The sequence below is a fragment of the Colobus angolensis genome, unplaced genomic scaffold (genome assembly GCF_000951035.1).
Source record: "Colobus angolensis palliatus isolate OR3802 unplaced genomic scaffold, Cang.pa_1.0 Scaffold443, whole genome shotgun sequence".
NCBI classification, from domain to species: Eukaryota; Metazoa; Chordata; class Mammalia; order Primates; family Cercopithecidae; genus Colobus; species Colobus angolensis.
The window spans coordinates 651807-663325 of NW_012117855.1; the positions used below are offsets into that span (position 1 = coordinate 651807).

Genomic DNA, 11519 nt, shown 5'->3' on the forward strand with positions numbered 1-11519 from the left:
CGCCACCTCGCCTGGCTAGTTTTTTGTATTTTTAGTAGGAATGGGGTTTCACTATGTTGGTCAGGCTGGTCTCGAACTCCTGACCTCGTGATTCGCCCACCTTGGCCTCCCAAAGTGCTGGGATTACAGGTGTGAGCTACTGCGCCCGGCCCAAACCAGGTGCTTTTCCTCATAACCTGTGCGGGCTGGGCTTAGGGCAACGGTGACCCCTCAGCCTCCCACTCGCGACCAGGAGATACCCCTGGAGGGACCAGGCCTCCGATGCCCATGGTGGCAGGCACATGTGGGGTGGCTATAGGGGGAGCCTCCTGGGTCCCCAGCCACTGGGGCCCCCGAGACCCCCTCAGAGGTGTGGGGACACACGCTGAGATGGGGTTGGGTTTCTCAACACTGCAGGTGCGGCAGTGGGGGTCGGAGCCCCCGACCCACCTTCTTATGGACCTGCCCAGAGCAGCTGCAGAGGCGGCCCCCAGGGCTGGGGACAGGACAGGCAGGCACGTGGCGTCTGCTCAGGTCAGGGTCCTCCCTGCTGTCCCCAGCACTGTTTGGCTGTCGTCTGCATCCTAACTCACACCAGGCCCTCCTCAGTGCAGACAGTGACCCCAGGACCACAGGAACCCTTGTAGCCACAGCAGCACCTCACAGGGACAGTACCTCACAGGAGCCCAGGGTCTATGCGACAGCATCACATCACTGAGCCCTGCTGGGCTGGGCCCCCCAACAGGAGGAACCAAGTATGGGGGGGTGGGGATAAGCAGCAGGGGCAGTGCAGGAGGCTTGGGTCCACAGGAGGCTGAGCAGGTGGACAGGCCCCTCAGCATGGCCTCCTCCCGCACCCACGGCCAGGGTCCTTCCCCTCCTAGTAGGGGCCCAAGACAACCCCCGTCACCCGGCCTGCTCCCTCCCCCAGACAGGGCTCCGGCACCGTCCACGCCCACCGCAGACCCTGTGTGCGTCGGTGCCTGCTGCCCACGGGGTTTATGCCCCCCGACCTTCCCCTGGAGGGGTGGACCCTGGCTGTCTCTAGGGTGAGCCTGTGTGCTCCACTCCCCTCCTGCCAGGCGGCCTTGGCTGGGATGGAGAGGAGCTGCCAGCAGCAGGGCAAGGGCTGCTACTAACCAGTAAATCGTGTAGGCCTCTGCTTGAGCTGGATCTTGGATATTTGGTTCATTTAGAAGTTCCTGTATTCCTAATAGGATCTGTGTCAGAAACAAAAACACAAGACACGGGTGTGAGCAGTCTGAAAGGGAGACACCGTGAAACTCGGCCTCAGCCAGAGAATGACTGCAGACCCGCGCGTCTGGAGGGGAGACTGAGGCAGCCCTGCCCATATGGGTGGCGGAGGCCCCGTACCTGTTTGATTGTGATGGCTGGCCTCCAGTCCTTGTCCTCCTCTAAGATGGACAGGCACACTGTCCCCGAGGGGTACACATTCGGGTGAAATAACGGTGGTTCGAATTTACCTGGAGGAGGAGGAAGAAAGGAAGCGCTTTTTGCAGGCAGGCACTGTCCCCGAGTCGTGTCCTTCCCCCGTCACCCCCCTCCCCACACTGGGCCGCTGGGTTGGCAGCCAGGTTATTTGGCCAAGAACTTTTCAAAAACATAAAACTGTGGCCATGAGGAGACAAGAGGAAGATATATCCACCTCTGCACGCAGGGGACAGAGCCTTGGGGACACGGCCGCAGGCCAGAGACGAAGCTGTGTCTCTCCCAGGACAGAACTCCCGGCACAGCCAGGCAGTCTGGGAACACAGGCCCCCGGGTGGCCACGTAACCTGTGGCCCCCACGTCCTTCCCAGCTGGGCCAGACTCAGGGGAGACAGGAGGAGCTGCAGGAGACGTCCAGGGACATGGCCAAGGCCCTTCCAGAGTCAGCAGTTCCGACGCAGACCCTCTGCTTCCAGGACACACAGGCTTTTAGGACCCTGTGTTATTTCTTTACAAAAAAGCAAAGAAGTTTGCCACCATTAGCCCCATCGGGGCCATCACAGTTGATATTCTAGGCTATTTCCCGTCTTTTCCCTGGACATTCTCCCTCAGTGCTACGGAGGACACACAGTGCGGCAAGTCCAGCGCAGCCTGAGGAATTCTCTCAAAGCCAACGCGCCACGAACACCTACAGCTGCCCGAACGCTCGCTCCTACCGACCGCTGCGTCTGCTCCGTGATCCCAACTCCAACACCCACGGGCAGCTTCCTGGACTTCAGGTACCACGGAGACGCACAGGGCACACTCCCTGGAGAATGCAGCGAGGACACCCCCGCAGACTGTCCCACGCTGCAGGAGCCCACAGGCGACACCAGCAGCCGCGTGGCCATCCCGAGCGTGAACACTGGCGTGAGCGCGTGGCTGTGGAACGTGGGGTCACGACATCGGCCCTCAAGCCGTGCTGCTCCCAGGCTGCTCACACAGGCTGTCGCTGGCGGATTCCTGCCCCTGGGTGAGGTGCATGGCGGACACTCCGTGGTGCTAAACTGAGCCTCACGGTGACTGCGGAGCGCCCCTTTCAGCCCGGACTGCTTCCTTGCGACTGCTTCGGAGTTCTTCAAGTGACACGTACAGGCCTCTTCTGCTCGGGGCTTGAGTTTTTGCTTTTAAAATTTTTCGAGATGGAGTTTCACTCTGTTCCCCAGGCTGGAGTGACGTGATACGATCTCGGCTCACTGCAGCCTTCGCCTCCCAGGTTCAAGTCATTCTCCCGCCTCACCTTAGCCTCCAGGGTAGCTGAGATTACAAGGCACCCGCCATCAAACTTGGCTAATTTTTCTATTTTATTAGAGACGGGGTTTCTCCACGTTGGTCAGGCTGGTCTCAAACTCCTGACCTTAAGCGATCCACTGGCCTCGGACTCCCAAAGTGCTGGGATTACAGGTGTGCGCCATTGTGCCCAGCCCTACTTTTTACTCTTCTAAGAGAATCTTTTGGCAAACACAAGTGCCTAATTTCAATTTAATCTGATTTCTCAATCTCATCTCTTCTACCAATCACAACTTACCCACAGAAAGGCAGAGGTGCTGGACACCAGCACCGCCAGGCCCTCCCAAGGTGGAGGCTGCCTCCTACTTCCTCATGGCCTCCAGCTTGGAGGTTGCCACGCTTTGCAGAAGGAACAGAAAGGGGGTGCCCTCCCGTCTGGACTGTCCGCCAGCTGTCATGAGGCCTCTTCACTCTTCCCCATCTGTCATCCTGGGATGTCTGGGCCGTGGCAAGTGGGGGTGACACCGGCACCCATCTGTGCCTCTGGTGGACACACGTGTGTGTTTCTGTGAACCTCGAGTGACTCGAGGGAACAGCCAGGCCCTACAGCATGAGCTCGGCTTCCCCCAGCGCGGCAGGCAGCGTCCAGGGGAAACGTTCAGAACATCTGCCTCCTCCAGCGGTGGTTCGGGCTCCCGCTGCCCTGTGCTGCGGCTGTCTGCTCCCCTGTGCGGTACGACAGATCCCACTGCGGAGGCTTCCACTCTTTGGCAAAGCCAGGCATCCCTGCCGCATTTGCTGGCCGGGTGGAGGCCTCACGGCTGTCTGCCTTCTTACGGATTCCCAGGAGCTCTTGGTAGATGCAGGGCGAGGGCGGAGATACGTACAGAGACGACGGTGTGCCCACCTGCCTGGCGCCAACTGCAGTCTTTAGGACAGAGAGAGATTCTTAATTTCCATTTAGTCACGTCGTCGGTGTCCCCCTGGCCAGCACTTCAGTGCATCCCCGGCGAAGAGACCCCTGCCTGCCCGGAGCTCGCGAGCCCTCCTGGGTCTTCCTCTCCACGCTGTTCTGCTTGGGCACCACAATCCATCTGGAAGCTGTTTCTCTATGGTGGAGGCAGGGCCCGTGTCTCCTGCCGGAATATCCCTTCGGACTGGTCCTGTCACAGCCCAAGCCACCACCAGCGTGGCCTCCAGACTCCTCACTCTGTCCGCAGGTCTGCCTGCCTGTCTTCTCAGCAATCCCAGTCTCTATCAACGCGTCCCGTGGCAGATCTGGCGGGGGTGACGGGGTGGGGGGCTGTGCTGTGCACCCACAGTGCCTCAGCCTGGGTCTCGCCACCCCTACCGAGACGCCAAGGCCTCTGTATTTCTGCATTTCCAGAGTCCGCGGGACAGTTTCCCCCAACACGTGCTTGACTCCGGCTGGGATCACACAGAATCCACAGACGGGCCTGGAGAGAAGGGCTGCCTGTGCAACACCGTGTCTTCCCCTCCACACGCAAAGCAGAGCTGTTACTGCTCACGCCAGCCTGGGCTTCCCTTGGAATATTCTACAGTTTTCAGCAGAGAAGTCCCGAACCCATCTTTCGTCGTACTCCAATGTATTTCAAGCTGCTATGAATGGCATAGTTTTAAATCCTTGCTCATTGAAATGATGTAAAAGCAAATTTGTGTACATCTCAATCTCTATTTTATTTTTATATTTATTTAGTTTTGTTTCCTTCACCATGTCCTGCATTATTTTTCTTTTTTTGAGACAAGGTCTTGCTCTGCTGCCCAGGCTGGAGTGCAGTGGTGCGATCTCGGCTCACCGCAACTTTGCCTCCTGGGTTCAAGCACTTCTCCTGCCTCAGCCTCCCAAGTAGCGGGGATTACATGTGCCCACCACCACACCTGCTAATTTCTGCATTTTTTTTTTTTTAGTAGAGATGGGGTTTCTCCACGTTGACCAGGCTGGTCTTCATCTCAGGTGATCCTCCCACCTCGGCCTCCCAAAGTGCTGGGATTCCAGGCGTGAGTCACCGTGCCCAGCCTTGCTTGCGCCTCAGCTTTAGTGAGCTGCTGTCCCGGACTTCCTCGCCACCTCTTCCACTGTGACTTCTTTTTCTCGTCTCGCTGCATTTGCTTGGAATTCCAATAAATGGTTGAACAGAATAAATGAAAGCAGCTCCTCTGTCTCATTCTTGTGTTTTTCCTAATTAAAATAAATCATCTTAATATCCACTCATGGTTAAAAAAAAAAAAAATCAAACAGCAAAGGACAATCCAAAACGAGGCAAGTCTCAGCCGCGTGGTGCCGTCAGCAGCCCTCGAGCTCCTCCGGTCGGTGCCACCGTGGAAAACACTTGTGTGTGTTGAGCGAGTCGCAAGGGGAGCTTTTACACACCGCTCTCGCCGCGCCGTGGCCAGGCGCTCTCCAGGTGCTGGGCGCGTGTTAACACGTGGAACTCACCACAGACAGGGCCCGCCGATTTCCAGCTACGGGAGGGCAGAGACGCGGCGGCCCTCTCCTTCCTCTCCTGAGTTTTGTGAACTGAGATCATTAACTTAGCTGTAGGCTCGCTATCGAACCCAGCCTCAGCCCTTTCTTCCCACGCGTCCTCTGCTGTTCACCTGCTCTACGCCTGCCCGGGCTGCAGACACAGCCACAGCTGGGAGACAGCGTGAGAGACCACAGGAAAAGCGGTAAGAAGCTGCAGCAAGATAAATCCTCAGAGGGTGAGACTCTGAGTGACGGTCCTTCTGCACATCCATCCCGTCCAGGGCCGGGGTCTTGTGGGCACCAAATCCTCTGTCTTTATCGCCCACAACCACTGAGGGTCCAGGCACTCCTAGCCCAGGAGCTCCAGCCTGGATCTCACAGCCCCTCCCTCCACAGGACTCTGGAGCTTCACAGCCAATTAGCTGGAATGAGAGACTAAGTCTATTACGTGCACCGCCCACCCCCGGAGCTGGAAACAGACTTGAATCTGCAGCCTGAGCCAGGGATCGGGGATCAAAGCCGACCTCCAAGTCTGTGATCTTCCTCCCAGCTCCACGTGGATCGCCTGGCCCAGGGCGCCACGGCCACAGCCAGGGGCCTCTTTGGAGAGGACTCCAATGCCCACCGGAACAGGCCGACTTCCAGGACACAGAACAGTGAGCTACTTACATTTTGGTGGTGAAGATGGATAATCATCTTTGAAAAGCATCCGCAGTTTAAACAAGCCTCCTTCCCACGGAGTCTGTGGGGAAACAAACTGTGGTGAGATGGCTGCTCGCCTGCCTCAGGCCAGCCCAGGAGGAAGGAGCTCGCTTCTAGGACACAACTCCCAGGACTGCCAGGACACCGGGGCCCGAGTCCGACAGAGGCGGCTCCCAAACCAGCCTGAAGCCTGGACCGGCCCCACCAAGACGACTGTCAGGACCTCTGCCGTGCCCAGAGAGTGAGTCGGAAAGGCCCTCCTAGAAAGGGGACGAGACGCGTGCCGGGGGCTGGGCCGGGGGCGGCGGCTGCCACACACGGGGACAGTGGCACCAAGAGCACAACCTTTGCCCCAGGGGTTCTGCAAGCCCCGCCCCAGATCCTGCCTGGACGAGGCGCCTTTGCCACCCACAATCCGACACCACCCCCGTCTTCCTCGGGGCCGCACACCTGCGTCGCCGTAACGTGAAGAGCAAGGCACATGCTCAGCAGAGCCTCAGACAAGCGACAAACTCAAGTGACACCATGTCTCAGGCAAAGCGGAGACCTGCTGGGACTGCTCAGCTCAGGGGGACTGAAGCTGCTTTGAGTTTCAGAGGGAAACCCAGAGGGTGGCATGGGCCGGAGGGAACAAGGCCTCGGGCAGGACCAACACCTCAGGGCTCTCTCCTTCCTTCAGGGTTCACGAGCATGAACCTTATGTGCACGCCGGCCTGGAGTCCCCGGCCAAGTGCTTCATGGGAGCCGGGCAAAGAAGACAGGCACACGGGCCGCCCTGCTGGCCACAGACACACAGGGGGCCCCGAGCAGGCATCCTAGGCTGCTGTCGCCAGTCCTGTGCCCCAGGAGGTTCTCTAGGAGGCGGCTTTACGCCGGGGTGGCTCTCCGGCAAACCCAGCTCCCGTGACCTGAGCCACACCTGGAAGGACACAGCAGAATCCTGGGTTCCAGCCGGCAAAGGGTGCCCACCCCTCAGGCCTGCTCCCAACACACACCAGAGATCCCTCCTCTCTGCCACCGCTCAGCCCTGTGCCCAGCCAGGCCCAGCCTGCTTCCTTCTCAACCAGAAATGCCTTCAGCGGGGACACAGCTGTCACCCCAACCTTGCCAGCACCACCTTCTGAGCTCAAGTCCCCACGGGGCGGGGGCCAGGCCACAGCTGGGGATCTGACCTCTTGTCCGCAGCCTGTGACAAGGGCGGCCGTCAAAGACGGCAGGGATCTGAGCAGTTTCCCCGTGGCACTGCCACACGCATCTGTGGAGCCCCGACAGGCTGGAGGCTAGCAGCACGTGCCTCTTACCCCTTTCTTCCCCGGAATGGCGCACTCCCAGTTCATGAGGTTCATCGTGCCATCGGGATTTTTTGTTGGGACAGCTACGAAACCCTGAGAGAAAACAATCACAAAAGCACATCAGTGCGGTGGCATCTTGTTTGACCAAAACCACCGAGAGAACCAGCCCGAGAGTCCCACCAGCCCGACCCAGGCATGCGACCAGCTCCCTCCCAGCAGGGAGGGCGCAGTTTCAGCCGAGGGGGGCTGTCCGCGGCATCGCACACGGAAACGAAGCCCTCCTTACAAATGGGTGGTCTTTCCTCCATGCTTTCCTCTCCTGGGCGAGTCTGCTGAGGGCGATCCCCGACATGTTCAGAGTCCCTGGAACACAGGAGGCAGAGCACGGGGTGAGGAGAGGCGGGCGGACTCCTGCCGCGCCGCCACGTGCACACGGCCTGCAGTGGACAGTCTTGCTCCGAACAGGCGCCAGCTCGGCCCAGCAGAGACTCTCCACGAGTGGCTCCCAGATCACCAGGTGTGTGGGGCAGGTAGGACCCCTTCCCCACAGCTCCCCCCCCACCCCGGTCTGCGACACGCGCCGCAGCCTCTGCTCCACGGTGGAGACGGATGTTGAGAGGCTGGGCCGCTGTGGCTGGGCGGTAGCTGCCACCCTGTGGAGGCTGCGTGGCAGGGTCCTCACTGAACCATCAGCTGGGGACTAGGCAGGGATGGGTCCCTGCCTTACTATCAGGCGCTCAGAACTGAGACTCAAGCTGGGCCAGGGGGACACCTAATATTCTTTTTTTTTTTTTTTTTTTTTTGAGACGGAGTCTCGCTCTGTCCCTCAGGCTAGAGTGCAGTGGCACGATCTCGGCTCACTGCAACCTCCGTTTCTTGAGGTCAAGCAATTCTCCTGCCTCAGCCTCCCGGGTAGCTGGGACTACAGGCGCCCGCCACCACACCCGGCTAATTTTTGTTTTTTTTGAGACGGAGTCTCACTCTGTCCCTCAGGCTAGAGTGCAGTGGCGTTATCTCGGCTCACTGCAACCTCCGTTTCTTGAGGTCAAGCAATTCTCCTGCCTCAGCCTCCCGGGTAGCTGGGACTACAGGCGCCCGCCACCACACCCGGCTAATTTTTGTATTTTTAGTAGAGATGGGATTTTACCATGTTGAAGACAGAGCGGAACAAGTACCACAGGGCAGAGGCTCAGCCTCGCTGAAAGAGGAGCCCCCCACAGGGCCACTCTTCCCAGACCCTGCAGCCGCTAGCATGTCCCTGTGGCTTCAGGGGACAGACGGGTCCTGTGGGACAGGGCAGGAGCATGGGGTACGGGACCAGGTCCCTGGTCAGAGGCAGCGGCACACACACCAGATGCCAGCTCCACACTTCTGCACGGGACCTCAGGGGCTTGGCACCTTCACCTTCTGGTTCCCAGTGGGAGCCTGTCGGCCTGCACTGTCCCCGGGGACACCAGGCAGACAGGGCCAGCAGCCTTGACACCACCCTCACCTGTCACCCTACTGGTGGTCACCTTTACCATGAAAAACAGCACTCAGGATACGAAACCTGCCAGAGAATTCAAACCCAAGTGTGCGTTCGTTTTCAAAGTCCATGGGAACACTGACGCTACCTCCAAGTCTGGTATCTCAACGCCAAACAAAGGCCACCTCGACAAAGCTGGGGGGCTGCGCCAGGCCTTCTAAGCTGTGGGAGGCCGTCCCTACAAGGGCCCTGGTGACCTGGATGGCGCCCACACCTGTGCAGGCCCACGAACCTCACACACCTCACAGCTGCAGGAAGGGGCCAGGTCAGCAGCTCCACCTGGGCCGGAGCCGCCGCAGCCTCACCTGGCACTTGTTAGGAAGGCACGGCCCAGTCCCCAGCAGACCCACTAAGGAAGGAGCTCCGAGAGGTCCACATTCAGGTTTTGGGCGGCACAACGACTTCCCGAGGCAGCAAAGCAGAAATCAGGGGTGGGGCTGGGATCAAGGAAGCCCAGGCAGGTCCAGTGTCGCCAGGGAACCAGGGTGCTGGAAGCCAGGCGGGGCTGCTAGAGCCGCCTGCCCTGCAGGTGGATTTGGCTCCTTTTCACCAAACACGGATCCTCAGGGCAGCCTGAGAAAAATCAGGCAAAGGAACCCAGGTGCTCCAGTCAGCAGGTGCTGGCATCACGAGAGGGTGACAGGGGCCATCCGGGCACTGGCCTCCAGCTACACGACTAAGTCCAAGACAGGAGCCCGGGCTGGAGGCAGCCCCAGACTGGGCCCCACCGGGATGTCCCTCCCCATGCCCTCCTCACGGGGATGCAGAGGAGCCCGCAGGCCGCCTGCCCTCTGGACCATTTGCCCTTCCCTATACCCTTCTCTAAGTGAGGGTGGGGGAAAGCCAGGGGCCAGACAGGGAGAAAGTGGGGGACACAGCTGGGCTGAGCCGTGGGCAGGCAGGGTTCGAGCCCAGAGCGGAGTGCAGCTCCCGCCAACCACGGTTTCAAGGCTCTCTCTGCACGTGTCTCCACCCTCCACTTCCGCATGGAGCAGCCCAGCTGTGGCTTGAGGACTCACAGCTCTCGCTTCCCCAGCTCCAGGGTGGGCTTCATGAGTGCCCACAGCCTGTGCCTGGTGCGGTGCACAGCAGCCTGGCGAACGGCCGTTTTGAGGAGGCACGACCTCCCAAGTGCCCGGGGTCTGAGCGGGGCCAGGAATCAGGCAGGTCTCTGAAGCCCCAGGCCAGTGCTCCAGACACTGAAGGACCATGGGCAACACGATCCTCACAGCCAGGAAAGGCCAGGCCACAGAAAGGCCAGCCAGGCCTGAGACCCTGCCACAGGCAGCCCTCCTGCTGAGGACCGGACAGAGCCGCCTAGAGGCCCCCGTCCCAGCACCTAGTTATTGCTGTCTCAGATCGCTGTGAGAAGTCGTGACGGGTGCTCCTGTGAGACCTCCCGCCAAGATCTGGCTGATGTTGCTGTATCCCCTGCCCCAAAGCACTCAGCACCACGGGGTGGTCTCACAGGAAACCGCCCCGTCAGGGCAAGGAGCCACAGGTGCACACCCACCCTGTCCTAGGCAGAAGCCAGGCCCCTCCCCCTGCTCCCCCCCAACTGGCCTCCTGGAGAAAGTGGCCAATCTGTTACAATGTAATCACAACACAGACCAAGCATTCAAAATCCTGCTGAAAATCGAATTTGCCCTTCCAAATGAACAGATAAGCACTAAGTGAATGGCTAGCAGTTACTAGACCCTTCAGAGCAGGAAACTTTTATGACGCAAAAACAAAAACAACCCTCATCTATCAGAGCCAAGCAAGGCCCAGATACTGCAGCAACCGGGACAGGGCCAAGCACTCCAGGAGCGGCCCGAAGGCCTGCCTTCTGTCCTCCTGTGGGCACCCGCGACCGGCTGAGCTTTAGCTTCTCGGATCACCGCCTAGCTCTGCTGGCTGACAGCACCGACTTCCGAGCAACTTCCTGGCTGAGGGTGAGCAAAGCACTCACCTCCCACAACTCCACCGCACTCATCTCCTCAACGGGTGGTCGCCACGACGGCTGGCACAAGCAGCCTGTAAAGGCCCTCCTGCACCCAAATGCAAACTCTCCCAGGCTTGGGGAGGTATTCCCTTCTGCAAGACCCAAGCACCTGCAGTCAGGAGACGCTCACCTGGCCGCACCTGATCTGCCCCAGGCCCCCAGGATGTTTCTGAAGCAAGATCCCAAACCCTGACACACCACACAAGCGCACACCAGCAACCACCCAGTGGTCTAGGGAAGGGACCTCTGAAGGAGCAATCAGGACAAACTTAGGATCCGTCCTGTCTTCCGCTGCATAGCTTCTCTACCCAAACGCAATGTTTCTTGCTCTTCAAGAAACATCTGGGGTAGGTCCTATAAAAGGAAACAAACCGAACTCCCCAAAGGCAGGCACTTTGCAAACAGAGAAACTAAGCGTAACTTCCAATTATATAAACGAAACCACTTCATTCTGCGATTCAAGCGTGACTACAGGCCATGATCACAAGCTCAGCTAATCATTCGCTTACCTTCCTCCCACGCACGTTAACTACCAGAGCCAACCACTATTCAACCGGTAAAAACCCATCCCCAAAACAATAAAACTCTCCCTCCAGCGAGGCGTTCACGTTCAGGGCCCCAGCAAGCGCCAGGGCAGCATCTTCAGAGGCGCAGGAAAACTTAGACTTGTTTTGGTTTTAAGGCACCGAAAACAAGCCCGCTCGCCGGCCCCCACCCCCGCGAGCCAGCGATGTTGCAATCCAAGACTCTCCCCCGCGGCCCATCCTCTCCGTCCGCGGGGCGACAGTGACCCCGGAAGCCGCTCCCCGAGCAGGAGGAAGGCGCGGCCTC

General features: G+C 59.3%; 1 protein-coding gene across 2 annotated transcripts in view; it reads right to left on the bottom strand.

The window, feature by feature from the left end:
* The window catches only part of UBE2I (ubiquitin-conjugating enzyme E2I), a 13219-nt gene extending 3668 nt beyond the window's left edge, over positions 1–9551 (bottom strand). Inside the window, exons 1-6 of one of the 2 annotated variants that reach the window (XM_011957492.1) lie at positions 9055–9551; positions 7466–7542; positions 7189–7272; positions 5855–5927; positions 1354–1463; positions 1120–1199 (exon numbers count right to left, since the gene is read on the bottom strand). In XM_011957492.1, the coding sequence (XP_011812882.1) occupies positions 1120–1199; positions 1354–1463; positions 5855–5927; positions 7189–7272; positions 7466–7542; positions 9055–9082 (452 nt within the window). In that variant the 5' untranslated portion in view covers positions 9083–9551. Of the gene's footprint in view, positions 1–1119; positions 1200–1353; positions 1464–5854; positions 5928–7188; positions 7273–7465; positions 7543–9009 lie in introns of both variants that reach the window. The other variant, XM_011957493.1, reaches the window with a different exon arrangement.
* Between the last annotated feature and the right edge of the window lie 1968 nt (positions 9552–11519).